This window comes from Ambystoma mexicanum, chromosome 13 (assembly GCF_040938575.1).
Source record: "Ambystoma mexicanum isolate Mex_15411 chromosome 13, UKY_AmexF1_1, whole genome shotgun sequence".
In the NCBI taxonomy this organism is placed as follows: Eukaryota; Metazoa; Chordata; class Amphibia; order Caudata; family Ambystomatidae; genus Ambystoma; species Ambystoma mexicanum.
In genome coordinates, this window is record NC_090938.1 from 106,550,410 (window position 1) to 106,575,486 (window position 25,077).

General features: G+C 49.5%; 1 protein-coding gene across 5 annotated transcripts in view; it reads right to left on the bottom strand.

Annotated features, from left to right (window-relative positions):
* The window catches only part of TRIM33 (tripartite motif containing 33), a 1,358,766-nt gene that overhangs the window by 918,944 nt on the left and 414,745 nt on the right, over positions 1–25,077 (bottom strand). For all 5 annotated transcript variants that reach the window (XM_069633393.1, XM_069633392.1, XM_069633390.1 and 2 more), the window contains exon 8: positions 1,515–1,632. In XM_069633393.1, coding sequence (XP_069489494.1) covers positions 1,515–1,632 — 118 coding nt within the window. The remainder of the gene's footprint in view (positions 1–1,514; positions 1,633–25,077) is intronic.

Below are 25,077 nucleotides of genomic sequence, written 5' to 3' on the forward strand. Positions count from 1 at the left end.
TTCTCTTCAAGTTCTGCTTCGGTTCCTTCGTCCAGTGGTCGACTACCTTCTAGGCCACAAGCCTCGCCTTTTATTCAGTTCTCTCCCATACATTCCAGCCTAGCCGTTAGTCACCCAGCAGTGTAGCTGTCAGCCGGCCAATCACTACAGAGTGGATTTGGGTCTCCTAGGAGACAAAGCAGAGGGGATTTCAGCACCTCCCTCACTTCCTGCTCAACCCAGACATCCTGGAGCCAGAGGCAGGCTTCACTCGTTAATCCCGCCAAAGGCAAAGCACGGAGAGTAAATCTCAAGGATCTTTCCACAAGGAAATGGTGAACAAAGAAGACCAGGCCATTTTGACAAAAATGGCACACTTGGGTGCTTTATTGCAGCTGCAAATGCAGCCCGCGGTAAATGCACACCACATAAAAGTAAACGACTGACACCAGCTATTCATCGAGGAAAGGGTAACAAAAACGTTACATGAGAAGCTAGACAAAGGGGATACTAAGTAACCCCTCCAGTATCCTATTGTGAGATAGTGTTTGCTGGGTCTAGAAATTTACAAATGTAAGTAAAGTCAATTTCACTTTACTGCTCTGGGAAACAGTAGTTTATCCCAGAGAAGGAATTTAAACCATGGGGAAATCTGAAAGACTTCCCTGTGCCACTGTACTGAAGCTGCTGTCTGGCACAATGTCGGAAAAAGGGTCTCACTCTCTCCAGGTTAAAAAAATCAAGTCCTCAAATTCCAGCAAAGTTGCTGGGGTCTCTAAGGTGGTGGGAATTAGCACATTTCTGAGAATTCTCTGAAACGGGGACATAATGAAAGTTTAGAAAGTGTTGGACACATTTGAGGCAATACAGAGAATTCATTATTATACAAGCGGTCTAAACTGATAACTCGCACCCGGGAAAGGCATATTGACCAATCACAAACCGCCTTTACTGGGCGCGATTATTTGCAACAGTGCGGGTGGTGAATGCACAAAAGTCAAAAAAATGGTCGCCACCACAAAAATAGAAAAGGGACTATGTCCCTTTTCAGGTGACAGCGGCCATTTTGGAACCTGTTCATGGCCGCCGTCATCCAAAAGGGACCTAGTCCCTTTTCTATTTTAACAGCGGCAGCCATTTTTCTGCTTTTTTCTACGAGGGATGTGTTCCGCACGAGCACATCTGTCAGAATGAAAAAAAAATCAACTGTTTCCCAGGAATTCCCAGAGTGCAAATGCAAATTCCCAGCTGGAGGGGCAGAAATGGCGTTTAACAGCCCGCAGCCAAGCTGAGGCCAAAGCTGGGGCTGGCAGCCCATTAAAACACCATGTCCATCAAAGCTACCACAATATGCAGGTCCCACAAACTTTCCTTTCTAAACAAAAGAGAAGACAAAATAGAACTTCTGGAACAGATCAAGTGCTAATATCTTTAGGTACGATTACATTTCTGCAACATTTTCCTGTTTAGGAGCATGCCCACTGCTAGTCAAATATGTCCGGCTCAAGGAACTAAATAAGTGAAATTTAACTCACCTAAATTAACTACATTCTTTGCCCAAAATGTGGGATCACAATGAAACCGTACAGCCCCATTAGCTGCTGGTACAGGGTCACATCGTGCCTTTAAAATGTGACGCAGCTGGAACGTAATCTAAAAGGAAACAGAAAAAGCGTAAGCGTCGCAAACAGTAGGATCGTAATCCAGTCAGAAGAGCTGTATGTTCTATGGTCAAATTCACTGCTTTTATTTTTCAGTTGGGATACATTTTTCTCACCATTACAATTATTACATTTCTTAATGTAAAGGTATTTGTACCGAGCGCTGTCACCAATGGAATTGGTCCCCAGGCGCTCTGGCGGATCTGTAAATGATAAGGTGGGATGGGTTAGTAAGGTGAAGAGGGAGTAGGATAGTGAGAGGAGTGTTCTGTTGGCAGCTTCAACTCAGTAAACACCGGGTGCTGAGCTTTGGTGCGTGTATTGGATCGGTGTCAGTCCGCGTGTGCTTTTGCTCCGGCTTATGTGGTGTTGCAAAGTGCGTGCGGCTTGTTGTGCGAGAGATGGTTGTGCGAGTGAGAAGTATGCAGAGTTTGAGCTTACATTGGTTAGTAAGTTACCTGCCCTTTAGTATGCTAACATTCACAATTTTGTGAAAGTGTGGCACTTCACAATCCTATCTAGATGCAGCGCAGGCCAATGTTTGAATTCCATCCAGGTGTGGGCATGCCAACATTCACAATCCCATCTAGATGCGGCGCAGGATAGTGTTTAGAAATCTGTCTAGATGTGGGCATGCTAACATTCACAATTTTATCTGGGAGCTACGCAGGCTGGTGTTCACAATTCTAAGTGTGGCACATGCTGACATTCAAGTTTCATCTAGGCGCGGGCATGTTTTCCTTCAATCAATCCTACCTAGATGCTACGCAGGCTAATGTTCACAATTCTAAGTGTGGCATATTCTAGTCTTCAGGTTTTGCATAGGTGCGGGCATGCTAACATTCACAGTCCCATCTAGATGCGACGCTGGCTAATATTCACAATTCTATCTAAGTGTGGCCATGCTAATATTCACAATTCTATCTAAGTGCGTCTGCCGGTCTGGATATGGTTCGTCCGGTACATACGAGTGGATGAGTCACTTGAGGGCTTTCGTCTGGGTCTAAGTATGTGATCAGTCTCTGGAGCCTTCCTTTAGTGGCTATTTCCCCATGATATCCTATGTTCTGTCGAGTGGTTGATTCTTTGGGTTGAGTGTTTGTCCAATTTGAGGGTGGCCGAGATTGGTTTTTTATCGTTGTTTTAATGTCTGGGCATTCCAGTGCATCTCTGTTGTGGTTACGCTGTGAAGAGCCACGATTTGAAGACTTTCCTGAATGCTAGGTGGTTTGTGGTGTTCCGTATATTCTTAGGTAGGTCATTCCAGGTTTTGGGTGCCTGGTGAGAGAAAAAGGATCCTCTGAATTTTTTTCTGTTGTAGGGTTTTGGTTCCAGGCGTATGTCGGTGCTTGATCTTAGTGTTCTAGTCGGTTGATGTAGGCGTAGTTTGTCGCTTAGGAATTCTGCGCCTTGTTTGTGTATTGCTCTGTGTGTGATGCACATGGACTTGAACTTTATTCGCTGTTTTAGTGGTAGCCAGTGTAGTATTTTTAGCGCGGGTGTGATGTGTTCTCTTCTGGGTAGCTTGAGGAGGAGTCTGGCTGCTGCATTTTGTATCCGTTGCAGTTTTTTTAGAAGTCGTTCGGGCATGCCCAGGTATAGGCTATTGGCATAGTCTACTCTGGGCATGATCAGAGCGATGATGGTAAGTGTTTTGTTGCGAACGACAGGAACGGTAGGATCCTTTTTGCTGCTTGCAGGAGGAAGAAACATTTGATTACAGAGTTTACTTGTGGCTCTAGAGTGAGGTTGTTATCCATCAGGACCCCTAGGTTTTTTTACAGTTGATGGTTCTGGTGTGGTGCCGAGCTCTCTTGGCCAGGGGATATAGTTGATGTCTCCTCCCTTTTTTGAGACAATCGTCTGTTTTGCCTGGGTTGATTTTGAGATGGAGGTTCATCCAGTTGAATATGTCACGAAAGGCAATTCTCTAGTGTGGTGTTTTCTTCTCGGGTGTCTTGTATGTTGAAGATTGAGTATCGTCGGCGTAGTTGTAGCATGTGAGGCCATGTTTTTTGATGAGTTTGATTAATAGGTACATGTAGATGTTGAATAGAAGAGGGGAGAAGGACGATCCTTGTGGTACTCCGCACGTTGAGTGTCTAGGTTTTGATTTAAAAGGTTTCATCCATACCGTTTCTGTTCTGTTTGTTAGGAAGGATTTGATCCATAGTAGGGCAGTGTGTTATCCCTAGTCCTTCAAGTCTCTTTATGAGGATGGCCTGGTTGACGGTGTCGAAAGCTGCAGACAGATCAAGGCGAATCAGGGTGGTACTGTTGTCCGAGTCTGCGTTTGTTTTTAGGTCATCCCATATTGAGAGGAAAGCTGATCCTGTTCCTCTCATAGGTCTGAAACCAACTTGTGCCTGGTCTAGTAGGCAATGCTCTTCTATGAATTCTTGGGTTATTTGGTAGACGTACATGTCTAGCAGTTTGGCTATGTAGGGTATGTTGGAGATGGGTCTGTAGTTGTATAAATCCTCTACGTTTCCTGTTGTGTCTTGGAGTAGCGGCTTGATGTAAACTGATTTGAAGGCCTGTGGTACTTTACCTGTTGAGATTTAGAGGTTGAGGAAGTTCCTGTGGTATTCCATGGGGGTTCCTGGTTTTAGAATTGTTTTGTATATGTCCGGGGGGGGGGGAGGCAAGGGTCTTCAGGTGAGCCCGATTTGTTGCTTTGGTTTACGAGTTTGACAAAAGCCTCAACTGATATTTCTGGGAAGTTTCATAGCTTGTTTGCGTGTTCCTCGTCGGTGTCTGTGGGGTTTGAGCTGTGATCGCTTGTTCTGTTTTGCATGGTTTGTTGGATGGAGGTTATATTGTTTTTGAAGTGGTCTTTGAGGTCTTCGCAAAGTTTCATCGATGGAATTGGCCTGTTGTTGCAGCCCGGTGGATTTTTTATTTTGTTTATGATTTTTAATAGTTCTTTTTGAGCTTTTGGTGCTCTGAAGATTCGGTTGTTGTAATGTTTCCTCTTTGCTTTTTGCATTTCCTTTTTATATGAGCAGATTTGATGTAGGAATTTCAATGTTTGCGGTGGTGTTGTTGGTCCTTTATTCAGATTCTAGTTTGTTTTTTTTCTTTTCATCGCGTTGAGAAGTGGGGTGAAACATTTTGCTGTAGTTTTCTTAAGTGATGGGGTGAAGGGCTTTTCTTTGGCCATGTCGTCTAGGGTTGTTGCGATCCAGGTATGAAGTAGGGCAACTTTTGTGTCTTGGTCTGCTTCTTCCATGGTTGATGCTTGTGGTTTGCAGAGTTCCAGGAACTCGGTTAGGTTGGAGTTTATGGTTCTCCAATTTCTTTTCATCATGATGGGTTGTTTTTCTTGTTGCTTTTTTGTTGGAGTGGCCGTTGTGATTATGAATGGAATGATGAGGTGGTCGCTCCAAAGTATTTGAATTGGGGGTGCCGTGGTGATGAGATCCTTGTTGGCCAAGATTGCGTAAAGTGTGTGCCCTGCTGAGTGGGTTGCTCCTTTGACTAGTTTTTGTAGGTTCATGGCTGCTAGTTGGGCAGTTAGGGATTTTTGTGTGGTTGTGGTTTCTTCGTCAAACCAGATGTTGAAATCTCCGAGGATGATCAGATGATTGTACTTGATGGCTAGGATTGTGATTGTTTCTTTGAAAGGGTCTATGAAAGTCGCATCGTAGGTTTGTGGTCTGCATATCAGTATGAATTTCAGGTTAGTTTTGGAGTTTACTGAAACTCGTAGTATTAAGGATTCACATTTATTGATGTTTAGTCGATCTTCCATTTTGATGGCCAGTTCCTTGTGGATGATCGCTGGCCCCCCCCCCCCTCCTTTTTTGGATTTCCTGTTTGCTTGGATGCATTTGAAGTCTTCAGGCAGGCAGTTGTTGAAGGTGATCTTGTAGTTGTCGTCTAGCCATGTTTTGGTTACAAATAGGATGCCTATGCCTCCTTCTGACAGGTCGTATATTTCAGTTGAGTGTTTGGACATTGACCTTGCGTTCATTAGATTACAGTGGATTCTCTGGGTGTGATTTTGTTTTGAGGTTATTTGTTGCTCAAGTTTGTACTTGTCTGTTCGTGGTGTTTCTGCATTGATGTCGGTAGGATGAAGAACGGTGACGGCTGCTTCTTCATTGAAGCAGTCCAATAAGTTTTCCATGAAGAATTCCATGACCTTGGACATTTGGAATTAGAGACAGACATTCCGGGAGACCACCTTTTTCATCAGAAAAAACAGTCCCCTTTAAATTTATAGGGGTGCAGGGGTGCGGCCCAGGAAACACGCGCTGCCCTGACTCCGCCCTCAAGCGCCACACCTCAGTCCCCATTTACGCGTCGACAATAGATTTAACATTGCCTAATAACACAAATATTTGGGGGGCGGGGGTTGGTGGGACGTATGGAGGAATGGGGACTAAGAGTAAGTTAGTCACTACGGTGAGTAACTTTAATTACTCTTATAGTAATGCTTGCAGAAAGCCAAGCGAGTGGCCCAAGTGCTCGCCCTGCTTATGACTTGCCAAGGCACATGGCGCTGGAATGCGATGGCCGTTGCCTTGGCCCCGACTGCATGGGCATGCATGAATGCATGTTGGCCGGGTGCAGCTTGTGCTGGCCCTCATACGCTTCTTTGATGGCAGAGACCATCCAGCGGGATATGGAAGCCTTGAAAGCCCAATAGCCTGCTCTTGAGCCTCCGAAAGTGACAAACGGTGCGTCCGACTTGCAGAAGCCCTTGGTCCTGTCCAAGTAGAATTTCAGGGCACACCTGACATCCAGGCAGTGCAGCACTCTGTGCTTCGTCCTTGGGATCGGGAAAAAACGTAGGAAGGACTATTTCCATCTTCAAGTGGAAAGCAGACTGCACCTTGGGCAGAAAAGCTGGGTGTGCCCGCAGAACTACTTTGTCCTTGTGAAAGGTAGTGTATGGTTCCGAAGTGACCAGTGCCTGGATTTCGCCGACTCTACAAGCCGAGGCAGACTAGTAAGGCTGTCTTGATGGTGATCAGCCTGATGTCCGCAGACACCATTTGCTCAAACGGTTTGTGCGCCAGGGCGTCCAAGACTATGTTAAGGACCCGCACAGGGTGCAGCCTCTTTACGGGCGGGTAGAGCCTTGCGAGTCCCGTCAGTTTCTTGACAGGATCGGAGGAGGAGAAGATGCCTTCCTCAGAGTTCCAGTAAGCTCCTATGGCTGTGAGGTACGGCAGGTGTCCACCTGCCCGCTGGAGTGGGCGAGGTGCGCCGAGGTGGAGCGCACATTGTCCAAGGTGCACGCCAGGGGATCGATTTCCTGGGAGTCTGTACAGTGTCAGAATCTGGTCGATTTGCTTTTGTACTGGGACCTGGTAGCCTTGCTCCTAGCGCCCTGAATGATCTCCAGATTGGCCTGTGGTGTGGCAGTGTTTCCTGCTCGGGTACCACGATGTGAGGGCTAGTTTCTGTGGCGCAGGGTGGATGACTGTCCCCCTGCTGTGCCAGAAGATGTGCTGAGCCCGTCGTGAGGTGAATCGGGGGCAACTCCGAGAGACTGAGCAACTCTGAAAACCATGGCCTTGCCGTCCACTGTGGAGCTATTAGAATGAGGAGTTGGCGAGACTCCTTGATTTTGCAAATTATGCTGAATCAGCGGCGTTGGCGGAAAGGCATAGGCCTTCATGCCGGTCCACTGGAGGTGAAATGCATCGCCCAGGGAGCCGGGCCCTGTCCCTGCCAGGATGCAAACTGGGTGCACTTCTTGTTGTGCCAGGTGGCAAAGATCCACCTGGGGGTGACCCCACCGGTTGAAGATCTCCTGAATAACGAAGTCATTTAGCTGCCACTCATAATTGTCCGCTTCCAGCCTGCTGAGCCTGTCCGCTTCCAGTTTGGATTTCCCCCAGGAGGTGGACTGCCGTGAGGTAGCTGTCGTTTTCCAGGGCCCATTCTCACATGCTGATTGCCAGTCTGCACAGAGGAGAGGATCTGGTGCCTCCCTGCTTGTTGACGTAGTACATGCTGGTCGAGTTGTCCGTCTGGATGAGGACAACCTTGCCCCTGAGAAGTGGTAAGAATGCTTTGAGCGCCAGCCAAATGGCATTCAGCTCTAGCCAATTGATGTGGTATTCCTGCTCCTGTCGAGTCCAGGTGCTCTGGACCGAGAAATCATCCAGGGCTTGCCCGTCCATAGGTTGAAGTCTCTGGACCTCCAAACTAGGTCCGGGTGGAGAGCTGGAGGAATGTTGATCATCTCGAATTGAGAGCCCGCTCCAGGTTCCATGAGGCCATGAAGTGCACCTGAACCCTCCTCATCCTTAGGCTTGTGTGCGGGACGGCCAATAGGACCACTGCCAATAGACCCAGGAAATGTTGGCATCACCATGCCAAGGCCACTTCCCTGCTGAGGAAATGGGTGGTGGCCCTCTTGATGGCCAAGATTGTGTCCTCCGAAGGAAATACCTTCTCAAAGCACGTGTCCCAGATGATGCCCAAGAATGTCAGTCTGTGTGGGCTGCAGCTGCGACTTCTTGAGATGGAGCAAGAAGCCAATATCGTGCAGTGTGTTCAAAAGGGCATGGGAAGAGTGGTGAAACGCTTCCCGAGATGTAGCCCTGACGAGACAGTCGTCGAGGCATGGTTAGATGAAGGCTCTGCGCTCGGAGGAGGGCTGCCACCGCATTCATGAACCTGGTGAAGACCCTAGGGGCCGAGTTGAGGCCAAAAGGAAGGACCTTGCATTGAAAATGGTAGCCCATGATCCTGAACCGTAGCAAAGAACGATGGGGCTGCCAAATCGGGACATGTAGGTACGAGTCCTTCAGGTCCGGGAAGCACATCCAGTCTCCCTTGTCCAATTTCTCAGCTATAAAAGATGGCATAACCATCTAAAATTTTTGCAGGGGTAAGGAGAGGTTGAGAGTGGAAAGTTCCAGCACAACTTGCAAGCCCGCCTGGTGGTTCTTCTGAATGGCAAAAATCCTGGAGTAAAAGCCAAAGCCTTCCTGGGAGGCTGGGACTTCCTCCACTACCCGACTCTCTACAAGCAACCAGATCTCTGCCAAAAGAGTTGCTGTCCCAACTTGTGGGAGGGAGGAGAGGCTGGGATAGGGAGGCGGTACCCCATGGATACTATGGAGAGGAACCGAGGGTCCGTGAAATTCTGGTGCCAGAAATGTGCATAGAGAGCAAGCCTGCCCCCCACTGGGGACACGTGGACCGGAAGGGGCATGTCATGCCTTCTTTCCCTCTGAAGCTGTCTCGGAGGAGGGGGAACTGAAAACAGTCCTTACATTCCCCATGCCTCTTTTTGTTGCTTGCGCCAGTTCTGAGACGGCGAGCGGTCCGGCTACCTGGATCTCCATTCCTGGAATCCGTAGAACCCTCTGTTCGTACGACCCCTGTCGGAGCGCTGCTGAGATTGGGTGTACGATTTGGGCGTGGTCTTTGTCAGGCTGGATAAAGACTTGGCCGTTTGTGAGCTGTTTTTCTTTTTGTCCAGCTCTTCATCCGTGGAGGAGTGGAAAAGGGCCACCCCCACTCCCCCTCAAACAGTAGATCTAATATGCGTTCCAGGGCGTCCTGCCCGGAGCCAGGCTGTCCTTCTCATGTCCGTGGTGATACAGATGGCACGGCCAGAGGTGTCAATATGGGTCACGGTGGATTCCATGAGGTCATGCGCTACCAGCTTGGCCTTGGCTAGCCCCGCCTTAAAGCACGATTGGCTCCGAGTGGGGCATTCCAGAATGAAGTCTGCAATTTCGCACCATAATCTTTGATTGGTGGCAGCCAGCATGGCATCAGCATTGGCCTGGCGAAGGGACAGGTTGGAATATAGTCTTTCCGTACACCTCAAAGATCTTCTACTCCTTGCCTGGTAGAGCCGCAGAGGAGGCGGCTGAGGACTGAGGCTTGGAGTGCAGTGATTCAGCAGCGATCACTAAGGAGTGTGGCCGAGGATGGGCCGAGAGTAAGTGTATTCCCGTCCACCTGCCTGTACTTGGCGTCCAGGCATCGATTGACTGGCTGGGCTGAGTGAGGTTTGAGCCAGCCTTTCTTGGCCAGGCAGACTACATCAGTTTTCAGTGGAATCCCTGTTTTGGCAGAAGGGCGTCACGTGAGGACTTCTGCCAGAACCCCCTCTGCCGGTTGCTCGAACTCTGGGTGGGGGTAGGCCCAGATACTCTGCCAGCCCAGCAAGATGTTTGTGGCAGGCCCTGGCTGAGGCTGGTGTGTCCGGATCCTCCTCATCCGTATCCTGTCGATCAGGGGGATCCTGTGGAGGAGGAGTAGTTGGCACCGGAGGCTGGCCAGGGACCGCGGCCGGAGGCTGAGGAGGCGGTGGAGGATGGTACAGAGCCACCGGAGGAGTCGTCTGGGGAGCCGGAGGAGGCAGCTGCGCCGGGGCTTGGGGCGCCAGAGTCTGTGGTGCCGCTAGCATTGCGGGAAGGACTTCCTTGATGGCGTCTGAGGATAAGCCCCATCCGAGGTGACTTCATGAGGCCGAGGAACCTCTCAAAGAAACCCTCTTCACTGGCTGAGGAGGTAACGGAGTGCTGACGGGGTAGTGGGGAGCGCTGGAGCCGCTGTGTACCCTGTTCATATAGATGCAAAGGAAAGCTGCCCTGCGCAAAAGAGGGGTAGGCTGTAGGCCATGTACCTGGTTGAGGCCAGTCCCACCTTGACACCTGTTCTTCACCGAATTCCTGGAATGGCAGACATGTGCCTCTGTCTGGCGCGGCGGGCATTTTGTCGAGCTGCCTGCAAGGTGTTGCTGGGCTCGGCCTCCCCCAAGACTCTTGCATGTGGATCACAAGGCCTACACTGCTCCTCGGGCCTAGGCCCGGTAGGTGTGACACCTTCAACCAGGGGATCGGTAGAGCTGCGTTTAGACGCCCCCCCTCGCATGTATTGCCAGTACTAGGGCGTAGCCCTTCAGCCATGGTGCCGGTACAAGGGCAGAGGCCCTCGGGTGAAGACCTGGTAAAGGATTCTTCCGGTCCCTCAGCCGGGAGGCTGGTAGCTCCACCAGGACCTTACCGGTCCCTCCCGTGCAGGAGAGTTTCTGGGAAGGAGTCTCCCTTGCGGGGTGCGATGGAGATCAGCCCTACCTTGGGCTTGGTTCAATGTTTCATGAAGTTCTTGGAGGTCCTCTGGAAGAGCTCCCTCCACCTTGCTACTCTGTTCTTCAGCGCTTTCGAGGACAGCGAGCCACACGCTGAACAAGCTTGCCAACCGTGGTCTGGGCCAAGGCAACGTAGGCAGAGGGTATGGGGGTCTGAAGTTGAGAAGAGCCCGTTGCAGGATGGACACCGGCTGAACCCTGTTGAAGTCGACAAATGCGCCGGGAAGGAGAGTGACGCCCGAGGACCGAGTGCCTGAATGATAAAAAGAAAGTAGTATCCGTGCGTGGAATTACATGGCCAAAGCCAGGAGCGCTGGTGAATTCGGCCTATTGGCGTCAATGCATAAAAAGGGGACTGAGGTGTGGCGCCGGAGGGACAAGTCAGGGCAGTGCATGCTCCCTGGGCGCCTCTAAATGTAAAGGGGAAGAAGTTTAATGGTGAAAAAGGTTGTCTCCCGTCCCTTGGAAGTGACGCCCATGCAGCATGGAGGAAAGGGGACGGGAGATTATACATATATACACACACACATACATACATACATACATACATACATACATACATATCTCACCGTAATCGCATTTCTGATGCTTGTATTTGCTTAGATTCACAAGCTGTGCATAGGCTGACATCTAATGTAAGCTGCGGAGTAGTACAATTTATTTTTCGAAACTTGAAAAGGGGCGAACTATGGTGTGCCAGTAATACTATCCCTAGTGTGACGTCCACTGTACCCATGATCCCTCACATATGTAGGACCCTCAGATTGTATTTCTTCTGGCATGAGGAGTAGCGCGAGTACAGAGTGTCAAAGCAGATAAGATGGATAAAACTACAAGCATCCATGCACCTTCTCTCAGAGGAAAGGAAGGGCGGGCGCATGTGAATCTAAGCAGATTCAAGGATACAAGCATCGGAAATACGATTACGGTGAGTAATGTATCCCTTCTGAGGCTTGTGGAATCTGCTTAGATCACATACTGTGCATAGATTAGCGAGCAGTGTTAGAAGGAGGTGGAATGTGAGAAGGGTCATGAGCGAACAAATGTCTTAGAACCACTTGTCCCACTTGAGTATCTGTCTTGGAATGAGTGTCAATGCAGTAGTTCTGAGTATAGGTGTGAATAGAGCTCCATGTAGCTGCTTTGTAAATGGTATCAAGGGGTACATTTGCAATGAAAGCCAGAGTGGCTCCAGTACCTCTTGCAGAGTGGGCCCTTGGCGTAAAAGGCAGTGTCTTATTTAAAAGGGAATAGCACAATTGGATACATCCGACTATCCATCTAGAGATGGCATTCTTAGAGACGCAATCTCCCTCTCTGCCTGGAGCTATGGAGACAAACAGTTGATCTGTCTTTCTTAGCGGCCTGGTCTTGTCTATGTAGTAGAGGACCGCCCTCCTCATATCTAGTGTGTAGAGTTTCACCTCAGCACAGCTTTTGGGTTCCCGGAAGGCGGCCGGTAGCTCGATAGACTGGTTAACATGGAATTTGGAAATTAACTTAGGTGAGAACCTAGGGTGAGTGCGTAATACCAGTTTATCCTTATGAACAGTAAAGAAAGGATCCGGCACTGACAGAGCTTGAATTTCGCTGACCCTTCTTATGTATGTGATGGCTACTAAGAAGGCAGTTTTATAAGTCAAGTGTTTGAGACTAGATTTGTGCATGGGCTCAAAGGGGGTCCCATGAGCTTATCAAGTACCACATTAAGGTCCCAACCTGGTGGTGGGTTAGAAATTGGAGGGTGGAGTCTCTTTACCCCTTCCATGAATGCTTCGACAACTGGTTCTTTCCACCATGACACCTTGTTAGAAGTGGTGTAGGCTGATAAAACTGCCAGGTGTACTTTAAATGACTAACCCTGCATCCAGTAGGTGGAGCATATAGGTGACGACATTAGAAAGAGTACAATCGAGTGGGTTGATCTGCTTATTCTGGCACCAAATAATGAATTGTTTCCATTTGTCATAGTAACAGTGCCTTGTGTTAGGTTTTGACTCAAGTTATCCATGCATCTCTGGGGTAAATTGAGATGTCCGAACTCTAGGACTTCAGGAGCCATGCTGCCAAGTTCATTGAGTTGGGCTGAGGATGCACTGTTAGTCCCTCGTGCTGGGAGAGTAGGTTGTACCGGCATGGGAGTTTGATGGGGTCGCACACCGCAGATTTGCGTAGATGTGGGTACCACGGTTGTCTCGCCCACATAGGAGCATCTAGGATGAGCGTCATCGGTTCCCTGTGGATCTTGTTGACCAGCTTCCTCATTATAGGGGTTGGTGGAAAAGCATAGGCAAACATCCCTGACCAATTCATCCATAGGGCGTTCCCCTTGGAGCCTGGCTGGGGGAACCTGGATGCGAAGTCTGGGTATTGCCCGTTTTCGCTTGTGGCGAATAGCTCTATCGTGGAGAAACCCCAGAGAGAAGAGGTCTCCTACGACTTCATGTAGTGTCCACTCGTGTTCTTCTGGAAGGGGATCCCTGCTCAGAGCATCTGCTAGCGAGTTGAGATTCCCTGGAACATGTTGGGATGACAAGTAAATCTTCCGTTTGAGTGCCCGTTGTGCTGTCTGTTAGGGTCTGTACCAACAGGATGGATAGGAGGGGTTTGAATGCCCAAAGCGCTCTGAAGACTGTCAGAAATTCTAGCAGATTGATGTGGTTCTGAGACACTGTGGGAGACCAGAGGCCCTGAGCTGTGTGGTGAAGGTAGTGAGCTCCCCACCCTGCCAGGGAGGCGTCTGTTGTGACAACAGCCTGCTTCTCTGGATTGTAGAAGGGTTTCCCCTTCGTAAGATTCTCTTGTCTACTAGCAAAGACTTTGTACTAGTTTTGGCGAAACGACCACTAGATCTTCCCACTGACCGCTTGCTTGAGACCACTGTTTTGCCAACCATTCCTACATGGGTCACATGCGCAGGCGCGCGTGGGGAACCAGGTAAATGCAAGATGCCATCATGCCTAGCAAACGCATCGCTTTTCCCACCGTTACTTGGCGACCGGCCTGATAGAGGAATTTGCAACAACAGATTTCAAATTCTTTCCTCTGATGGAAAGGCCAACCCTCTTGTGGGTTTTGAACAGCTCCTAGGAACTGTTTTGAGGTGCTTAGCACCAGGCTTGATTTTGTTCTCGATTGAGAAGCCAAATTGGAAGAGGAGGACGATTGTCCTTTGAATGTTTATTCTGCAAATTACGGGGGTTTCCCCTGTGATGAGCCAGTGGTCCAGGTAAGGGTACACAGGGACTGCCTCCCTGCGTAAGTGCGCCACCACCACCGCCAGTACCTTGGTGAATACCCTTGGAGCCGAGGCTATATAGAATGGCAGCACCTTGAACTGGTAGTGCTGATTGTCTATTTTGAAAACGCAAGAATCTTCTGTGAGGTGGGAACATTGAAATATGAAAATAGGCATCTTTCATATCCAATGTTGCCATGTAATTCCCCTTTTTTAGTAGGGGGATTACCTCTTGAGTGTAGTCATGCAGAATTTTTGTGGCTTGACATAATTGTTTGCAGGGCGCAAATCTAATACTGGGCGCATCCTTAGATCTTTCTTTGGCACAAGGAAGTAGGTTGAATAAATACCCGTTTACCTGGTTGCCCGGGACAAGTTCTATGGCGTCCTTTGCAAGTAGAGTGGCGATTTCCTTGAGAAGGATTTTCTGGTGCCCCAACGAGTGTACCTTCTGTCTTGGAGGATGGTCATAGGGGCGCGCTAATAGTTCTACACAGTATCCTGCGGATACTGTGGACAGCACCCCTCTGTCCGAAGTGATAGCCTCCCATGCATGGGTGAAGGTGGAAATGCGCCCCCCTACTGAGGATGCATGGGAGGGGACCCGAAGCGGAACGTCACCGTTTACCAGGTGGCGTGCCACCTCTGGTGGGGTTGCCTCTACCCCTGGTGCGGCCCCTGCGCTGGCCTCTGGTGAATCCCTGTGATATTTGGAACGGATTGTGGCCCCACAAGGTTTCTTGATTTTGGTAGTAGTTGGAACCCCTCTGGGAGCTTTGGCTGCATAAGCGACGAATACTATTATTTCCCATTTGACCTTGGGGTTTGTGAGTTGGCCGAGCGCTTTTAGGGTCTCATACTCATCTTTGGCTGTTTTTAGTGCCTCTTCCGCTGCCTTGCCGAATAGAACGTTCGGCTCTACCGGCATGAAGATAAGCGTGGCATGGGTCTCGGGTTTAAACCCTGACTGCCTGAGCCAAGCGTGGCACTTTATTACTGTGCCTTTGGCTATTAATCTTCCTGCATTATCTGCTGCATCAAAATTTGCTTCAAGGATGCATCCAGACACAGACCTTCCGTCGGCTGCAATTTGGGGCAACTGGCCTTTTAGTGGTTCAGGTGCAGAGGCTACTAGAGCAGCCACTTGTTCCCACTGGTGGCAGTTATAGCTTGCTAAAAGAGTGGTACTGTAGGCAATACGTGCCTGATAGGCTGATGTGGATGCAACTTTCCTACCCAGAGCATAGCATATATCCCTTTGCTCTCTTTATCCGGAGGTGCTTCTGAAGAAGCTAGTGGTGTGCCTGCCCTCTTTCTGGTGGTTGTTACTACTGGGGAGTAGGGTTTTAATTGACCCCTTAAGTACATAGGATCGTAGGGTGCGGCCCAGAATAATTTTTGCACTTGTGGATTCACTGCACAAGTAAGATTTAGGGTTATCAGCAAGGGATCAATTCTACGCTGGATTGATTTTAATATGGGGATGGCTTGGGTAATGGCTCTCCTGTCCCCTAGGATTTCTTCCGTGAAATCCCCATCTTCTTGGACACCCTGTGTGTTTATTTGAAAATGAGCTGCTGCTTTAGCCAGTACCTCATTGAGGAGTGGATGGTTCTCAATCGGTGAGTCATTCACCGGGGGATCCTTAGCAATAGGGCAGTCAAGATTGTAGGCTTTCGCCTCATCTTCCTCTTCCTGGTCCTCATCATCCCCATAATAAGCAACCCCTGTCTGCTCTTCCACCATCTGTGTGTCTGTCTCCCCACCATATGACTCTGGATGGTAAGGTTCAATTAGCAAAGGGGCTGAAACCAATCCCAGCGCCGGAGCCTCAGAGCGAAGCCTTTTAGTAGGAGGTTGAGTCTCCTTGGACCCCAAAGGGGCAGAGGTAGCTGGTGTGCTTGCATAGCTATGGTAATAATTAGGGTCTTTCTCGTAGAAGTCTACAAAAAAAAAAAAGACATTCTTCTCATTACCCTATCAATATCGGCTGAGTTCTATTCCTTAGAACTGGGAATAAACCTCTCTTGCTCTGGTTCCTTATCCACACCCATATCATGAGGAGTGGGAGGGACAATTTTACTATTAGTAGTGTCAGGGACCTTGGACTTTTCTATCACTTTAGGGGCCTTCTGACTTTCTTTATGGAGTTCTGAAGGTCTCTTGTGCTGTTTATCCCCCCATCCCGTGACTTGAGGAATGTTTTCCAGAGGTTTTAGGGGTTTGAGGGTTTTGACGCTTCGTGTCGAGATTCGGAGGTGGTAGAAGGAGGGTATTGAATCTCGGGAGTAGACGCTACACGCTTAGACTTGGGAGCATAGAGATCAGATTGTCTTCTGACGACGGAGCCTCTACAACTATTGGGGTAGTGCTGCACTTTTCCCAACCGTGGACGGTTGGTCCTCGTCATGTGGTGATCGCGAACGGGAAAACCAAGAGAACACAATCATTAGACAGCTCTCAGTGCCTTCAGTTGCCGATCGCTCGACACACGTGTAGAGTCACGGTTGGGGCTGATGTGCTCATTGGGAGTGGTACTAGTCGCGCTTTTGCCGCCGGGTGTTGTCCCCATAACTGGACTGCTGGCCAGTCCTCAGAGGTCGGGGGCCTGTGCGTGGGTGTCTGAAGTCACCCTTCTGCCATCGCTGTCTGAAACGTCGGCATTGCTGCCATCGCTAAAGGTCCCTTCAATGTCCATGGCCTCTTGTTGCCTGACGTAGTGGGCCCAGTGTTTAGGAGCGGTCTTTGTGTTTTTGGTTTGAAGAGCTTACAAGCGCGACAGGTAGCCTCGGGATTGTCTCGCGGGAGACACAAATTGCACGTATTGTGCTCATCTACCCAGGGGGACTTCCTGTTACACTCCTTTCAAATTCTGCCCGGAGTACTCTCCATATGCATTAATTTGGCAGCGGGCGAGTATATGTAGGAAATAAATGGGGAGCCTGTATGACCACTGCCCACTCTCCCTATTTGTACAGGGCCGAGACCAGAGGCTTTCCAAGACCCGGGCAGTGGCCTTCCGAGGCCCAAAGTCTGTTGTGGAGTTTCGCGGCTGGTGTCCTCGATCTTCACTGGCAATATGCGTCCGACTGGAATGGTGGAAAACACAATCTAAGAGTCCTACACGTGTGAGGGATCATGGGTACAGTGGACGTCACACTAGGGATAGTATTACTGGCACGCCCTGTGTCGACGCCCATTTTCGAGTTTCGAAAAACAAACTAATACTCCGCAGCTTCCACTAGATGTCGGCCTATGCACAGCATGTGAATCTAAGCAGATACAAGCATCAGAAATACGATCCCTAGTGTGACATCCACTGTACCCATGATCCCTCATGCGTCTAGGATCTTCAGATTGTATTTTTTCTGACATGAGGTAGCATGAGGAGTAGCAAGAGGACAGATTATCCAAGCAGATAGATAGAAAGATAAGACTACAAGCATCCATGCGCCTGCCATCAGAGGGGAGGAAGGGTGGGTCGCATGTGAATCTAAGCAGATACAACCATGCGAAATACGATTACAGTGAGTAATGTATCCCTTCTGAGGCTTGTGGAATCTGCTTAGATCACATGCTGTGCATAGATTAGCAAGCAGTGTTAGGAAGTGGGATGTCAGAAGGGTCATGAGCAAATAAATGTCTTAGAACCGCTTGTCCCACTTGTGCATCTGTCTTTGAATGGGTGTCAATGCAGTAGTGCTGAGTAAAAGTGTGAATAGAACTCCAAGTAGCTGCTTTGCAAATGTTGTCAAGGGGTACATTTGCAATGAAAGCCAGAGTGGCCCCAATGCCTCTTGTAGAGTGGGCTCTTGGCGTGAAAGGCAGAGTCTTTTCAGAAAAGGAGTAACACATCTGGATACAATTTATAATCCACTTAGAGATGGCACCTTTTAGAGACGCCATCTCCCTCTCTGCCTTTGGCTACGGAGACAAACAGTTTGTCTGTTTTCCTTAGCGGTCTGGTTTTGTTTACATAGTATAGGACCGCCCTACCCACATATAGGGTGTGTAGTTTACTCTCAGCCGAGCTTTGGGGTCTTGGAAGAAAGCCGGAAGCTCAATGGACTGGTTTATGTGGAATTTAGAAATAAACTTAGGTGAGAACCTAGGGTGTGTACGTTAAACCAGTTTATCTTTATGAACAGTAAAGAAAGGATCCTGCACTGACAGCCTGAATTTCATTGACCCTTCTTATAGATGTAATGGCTACTAAGAAGGCAGTCTTATAAATCAGGTGTTTGAGACTGCTTTTATGCATGGGCTCGAATGGGGGGCCCATGAGTTTAGATACCACCACATTAAGGTCCCATCCTGGTGGTGCGTTAGAAATTGGAGGGTGAAGTCTCTTTACTCCTTCGATGAAGGCTTTAACCACTGGTACTTTCCACCACGACACCTTGTTATGGGAGGTGGTGTATGCTGACAGAGCTGCCAGGTGTACCTTCAGTGAATTAAATACCAACCCTGCGTCCAGCAGGTAGAGCATGTAGGTGACAATAGTGGAAGAAGTGCAATCAACTGGGTTGATTTGCTTATTCTGGCACCAGATAACAAATCTTTTCCATTTGTCAAAGTAGCAGTGCCTCGTGTTTGGCTTCCTAGATTCTTTTAGGATGTCCATACATCTCTGAGGTAAGTTGAGATGTCCAAACTCTATGACCTCAGGAGCCATGCTGCCAGGTTCATCGAGTTGGGTTGAGGATGCACTGTCTGGCCTCGGTGCTGGGACAGTAGGTTGTACCAGCACAGGAGTTTTATGGGTTTGCACACCGCTAGTCTGCGTAGGTGTGGGAACCACGGTTGCCTCGCCCACATGGGAGCAACTAGGACGAGCATCATTGATTCCCTGTGCATCTTGTTGACCACCTTCCTGGTGAGGGGTTGGTGGAAAAGCATACGCAAACATCCCTGACCAGTTCATCCACAGGGTGTTCCCCTAGAGTAAGGTTGGGGGAACCTGGATGCGAATCGTGGGCACTCTGTTTTCGCTTGTGGCGAATAGGTCTATAGTGGGGAAACCCCACAGAGAAGAGATCTACGATTTCTCTGTGTAGACACCATTCGTGTTCTTTTGGGAGGGGATCTCTGCTCAAAGCGTCCGCCAGAGAATTGATATCCCCTGGAACATGTTGAGATGACAGATAGATGTTCCGTCTGAGTGCCCATATCCACATTTTCTGGGCAAGCTTGGACAGATTTGGCGAACGAGTCCCTCCCTGCTTGTTCAGGTAGAACATGGCTGTTGTGCTGTCTGTCAGGATCTGCACTGACCGGTTCAACAGATAGGGCTCGAACGCTTGAAGCACTCTGAATACTGCCAGAAGCTCTAGCAGATTGATATGATTCTTGGCCACTGAGTGAGACCAGAGACCCTGAGCTGTGTGGTGCAGAAGATGTGCTCCCCACCCTGACAGGGATACGTCTGTTTTGACTACAGCCTGTACCTCGGGATCGTAAAAGCGTTTCCCCCTTTGACAAGTTTTCTCTTGTCCACCAGTGAAGACTTTGTACAGGTTTTGGCGAAACGACCACTAGAACATCCCACTGACCACTTGCCTGAGACCACTGTTTCGCCAACCATTCTTGCATGGGACGCAGGCACGTGTGGGGGACCAGGTAAATACATGACGCCATCATGCCCAGCAAACGCATCGCTTTGCACACAGTTATCTGGCGACCGGCCTGATCTAGCGGAATTTGCAGCAGTAGCTCCGAATTCTTTCCTCTGATGGAAAGGCCAACCCCTCGTGTGTTTAGGACAGCTCCTAGGAACTGTTTGGAGGTGCTTGGCAGCAGACTTGATTTTTTCTCGTTTATGGAGAAACCCAATTCGAAGAGGAGGTCGATCGTGCTCTGAATATTTGATCTGCAAATTACTGGGGTCTCCCCGTGATGAGCCAGTCGTCCAGGAAAGGGTACACTGGGATTGCCTCCCTCCGTAGATGTGCCGCCGCCACCGCCAGTACTTTGGTGAATACCCTTGGAGCCGAGGCTATACCGAAGGGCAGTACCTTGAACTGGTAGTGCTGAATGTCCACCTTGAAGCGCAAGAATCTTCTGTGGGCTGGGAACATGGAAATATGAAAATAGGCATCTTTCATGTCCAATGTTTCCATGTAATCCCCTTTTTTAGGAGGGGGATTACCTCTTAGTCATGCAGAATTTTTGTGGCTTGACATAATTGTTTGCAGGCCGCAAGTCCAATACTGGGCGCATTGTCAAATCTTTTTTTGGCACAAGGAAGTAAGTTGAATAAATACCCTTGTTCACCTGGTGTCCCGGGACGAGTTCTATCGTGTCCTTTGCTAGAAGATTGGTGATCTCTTCGGGGAGGATCTTCTGGTGGTCTAAGGAATGTACCTTTTGACGTGGAGGGTGGTTTCGGGGAAGCTCTAACAGTTCTATGCAGTATCCTGCGGCCACTGGACAGCACCCATCTGTCCGTTGTGATCCCTTCCCAAGCTTGAGTGAAGTTGGAAATGCGTCCCCCCATATAGGGGATGTGTGAGAAGGAACCCTGAACGGAATGTCACTGTTTTGCGGGGGCGTGCCTCTGCCTCTATTGGGGCTGTCTACCCTTACCATGTCCCCTTTTGTTACCCCTGCCATAACTTTGGGTAGACTGCTGGTTGTTGTTATTCCATGGTGTACCCTGCCCCTGGGAATAGTTGGAGCCTCTGAATTTTGGCCGCGTGGGCGACGAAAATTGCCATTTCCTCTTTGATTAGGGGGTTTGTTGGTTAACTGGCCCAGGGATTTGAGAGTCTCGTACTCATCTTTGGCATTTTTAATGCGTCCTCTACCGCCTTGCCAAACAGTAGATCAGGCTCCACCGGTTTGTCTATTAAGGATGCTTGTGTCTCGGGTTTAAACCCAGATTGTCTTAACCAAGCATGCCTTTTGATAACAGTGCTCTCTGCTATCAGCCTGCCGGCGTTATCCGCGGCATCAAAAGGTTGCCTTAAGGATGCAACCGGACACAGCTCTTCCCTCCGACGCAACCTGAGACAACTGGCTTTTTAAAGGTTCCGGGGCAGAGTCGATGAGTACTGCAACTTCTTCCCACTGATGGCAGTTGTAACTCGCCAGCAGGGTGGTGGAGTTGGCAATCCTTGCCTGGAAGGCGGAAGCCCTCTTTGGGTATTAGTCACTACCAGGGAGTCAGGTTTCAGTTGCCCCCTTATGTACAGCGGGTCTGACTGGGCTGCCCTGAACAGTTTTTCGATCTTGGGGTTTACTGCCCTGGTGAGGTTGGGATTTAGAAGGGAAGGGTCTATTCTTTGTATAGACTTGAGAATAGGGATGGCCTGGGCAACGGGCCTCTTTTCTTCCACTAGTTCCTCGGCAAAGTCCCTTTCCTCCTGTGCTCCCCGAGTATCTATGCGGAAGTGTTCTGCCGCTCTAGACAAAAACTCATTTAAGAGAGGTTGGTTGTCGACAGGAGAGTCGGTAACCGGAGGTTCTTTTCCTACTGGGGAGTCTACTCTGTAGACTACTGGGTCATCTTCGTCTTCCTCTTGGTCCTAGTCATCCCCATAGTAATCCATCCATTTGGTCGTCCAACGTGGCCAATTCTGGATCCTCATTTAGTAATGGATCCTCATACTGAGATTATGGCTGTACGAAAGGGTAAGAAGACTGACTTTGCGTTGGCGCCTCAACTCGAGGTTTCTTACCAGGGGTTTGGGGGTCCCTAGACCCTGAGGGAGCAGCCCCGTCAGGGGTATAGGAGAGGAAGTGCTCTGGATTCTTGGCATAGAAGTCTCCTAGGGATGACATTCTAGACATAACTGTCTATATCCTCACTTGACCATTCTTTAGAGCTGGGGATTACCCTTTCCTGGGAGGGTTTCCCTGCTATATCCTGACTGGACCTACCTTTTTCAGGGGTCTTGGATAATTTTACAGAAGACCGACCTCTATGTTTCTGTGGTGCAGATGAAGGCTGAGAATGTTTCTTCTGCTGTTTTCCCCCCCTCCCCGTGAGTGGAAGTGCTTCCCTGGTGTTTTCACCTTTTCGACGTCTGGTGTCGAGATTCGGGGGTAGTGTCCCTTTCCTTAGAGTGTGGAGGTTGGGGCACAGGAGCAGCCGTCACGCGGTCTGCTGTCGCCTACTCCTGGAGTACGGCCTGGGGATGGTGGTCGGCTTCGTCTTCCGACGATCGAACCTCCGTTACTTTAGTGAGCGAGGCACTCTTGCCAACAGTGGATGGTTGCCTGGTGTCATGTGGCGATCTTGATCGAGAACGCCCAGAGGACATCGAATCGGCGGACCGTTCTCTGTGTGCCTCTTTGCGGGAACTCGACACGCGCGTCGAGTCTCGTTGGACTTCGAGTATTTAGTGGAAGTGGTGTGGGTAGCGCTCGTGTCGCCGGGGGTGTTCCCCATAGCTGCCCTGCCGGACAACCTTCCAAGGTCGGGGACTTGCGCTTGACCGTCTCTTGATGCCACGTTGCCCTCGCCGTCCGATAGCACGGCGTCGCTGCCATCACTGAAGGCGCCCTCCGCTTCCATGGCCTCTCGCTGCCTGGTGTGGTGGGCCCAACGTTTGATCGAACGGTCCTTTAGAGTCTTCAGCTTAAACCGACTACACGCTCTGCAGTTTGACTCGGGGTGCTCCCTCGGCAAGCAGAGGTTACAGGTGGCGTGACTGTCAACCCAAGGGTACTTGCGGTTGCACTTGGGGCAAAATTGCAAAGGGGTACCCTACATACGCACCTTGTGGAAGCGGGCTAGTGTGTGTAGGAATATATAAGAAAATGTATATACACACAAATATACACACATCCTGTTAATGTTAAAGGATATTTGTACCGCGCACTATCACCACCGGAGTGGTCCTCTGGCGCTCTGAAAGAGGGAGGGCAGGTGAGTTAGTGGGTGGAGGCTAGAAAAGTGCAAGAGAGCAGTGATGTACTGTTGGTAGCCTCAGCCCGGTGGCTCCGTCGGCTTGGCCTGGGGTGTGTGCAGTCGGTAGTAGTCGTGTACTGATGTGCGAGTCTATGTGCGTTTATTGTTTTGTTGTTGCAGTGAAGTTTGTGCGGTTTGTTGTGCTGGCGGTTTGTGGTTGTGTTTGGTTTGGAGTTTGAGAGGTGTATGCTGAGGAGGAAATTGTTAGTGGTATCGGTTAGTTGGCATCGCTATCCTGGGTTGACAAGTTGGGCTCACGTAATCTCACTCGATGGGGTGCTTGGGCACCATGTGCCTCTGGAGGTTCATGCTTGTTTTTTTTAATTCGAGGCCCTGTGAGCATCTCGCTGCTTCTTTCGCCCGTTCCTTCATCAATTTTGAATACTTTGAATACTGACAGGAGTTACAGCAGATTGATGTGGTACTGTGCTGTGATGCGAGTCCACAGACCATGTGCCTTGTGATGAAGGTAATGTACCCCCCCCACACAGGTTTTCCTTTGTCCACCAGCATAGGTTTTGTATTCGAGTTGGCGAAACAACCACTAGATCTTCCCACTGACCGCTTGCCTGAGACCATTGTTTCGCCAACCACTCCTGCATGGGTCACATGCGCAGACGTGCGTGAGACCAGGTATATGCATGATGCCATCATGATCATGCCTACTAAACGCATCGCTTTGCGTACGCTTATCTGGCGGCTGGCTTGATACTAAGGTATTTGCCGTAGAAAGTCGTGTACTATTTCCATGGATCGAAAGGCCAAGCCTGCTTCTGTGTCTAAGACAGCTCCTAGGAACTGTTTTTTTGGGTTTGGCACAAGGCTCGAGTTTCTCATTTAGTGAGAAACCCAACTGGAAGAGAAGGTTTACGGTTCTTTGCGTGTTTTGTTTGCAGAGATGTGGTGTTTCCGCTGTGATCAGCCAGTCTAGGTAGGGGTAATACTGGGATTGCCTCACTGCATAGGTGCGCTGCCACCACCGCCAGTACCTTGGAAAATACCCTTGGAGTTGAAACTATTCCGAAGGGTTGCACCTTGAATTAGTAGTGCTGGTTTGCCATCTTGAAATGCTAAAGAGTTTTCGGTGCGCTGGGAACATTGAAATACGAAAATAGGCATCTTTCGTATCCAGTGTTGCCATGTAGTCTCCCCGCTTTAGACAGGGGGGATTAGTTCTTGTAGCGTTGTCATGCAGAATTTTTGTGGCTTTACATAAAGGTTTGCAGGGCGTAAGTTTAACACTGGGCGCACAGATGAACAAGTACTCTTACCTGGTAACTTTCTTTCGATGGGATGGTCCGACGACGTATTACATATCTATGACAGTAATCACCACAGCTGTGCTGCTTTGGAAAATCTTTGGCGTCTGCGTCCTGCGTCGATGAGCCGCCCTCGAGGACCTCTTCTGACGGCGACGTCACTGGATATTATAAGTAGGACGCACAACGCCTGTAGCCTCAGTTGTAGTTTTTTCCCAGAACGTGTGCCACCAGTCTTCTGCCAGTCTGACACACAAAGCCTTGCGGAAACGTAAGCTGCAATCGCATAAGAAATTCTGTAGCGGGGAAGGTAGGGAGATAGCAATATGGAATACGTCGTCGGACCATCCCATCGAAAGAACGTTACCATGTAAGAGAGTAACTTGTTCTTCGAGGGGATTGGTTCCTCCGACGTATTCCATATCTATGACAGACTCCCAAAGCAGTACCAATGCAAGGAGGTGGGAAAAGAATTTAGAAAACAGAAATTTAGCATGCCCAATCAAATTGCGGAGTAAAGGACCGCCTTGCCAAAGGCCAGATCCTGCCCCCGGATGGAATCGAGGGAATAGTGACGTACAAAAGTATGTACCGAAGCCCAGGTGGCTGCATCACAGATGTTGCGAATAGGAACACCCCTCTGCAGGGCAGTAGAGGCAGCCATAGCCCTGGTAGAATGGGGCCGTAAGCCGACCGATGGGTCCTTACCCCGCCAAGCGGTAACACTCAGACAAAATAATCCAGCGAGACAAAGTCGGTTTCGTCACAGCCTGTCCTAAACGCTTTCCAGCATAACCAATAAAGAGCTGATCATCCACTCTGACCGGGGACATGCGTGAAATATAAAAGCTTAACGCTCTCCTAGAATCAAGCCTATGGAGCCTTTCCTCAAACTTACCAGGATGTGGAGGAGGATAAAATGCCGGAAGAATAACCTTCTGGCCTAAATGAAA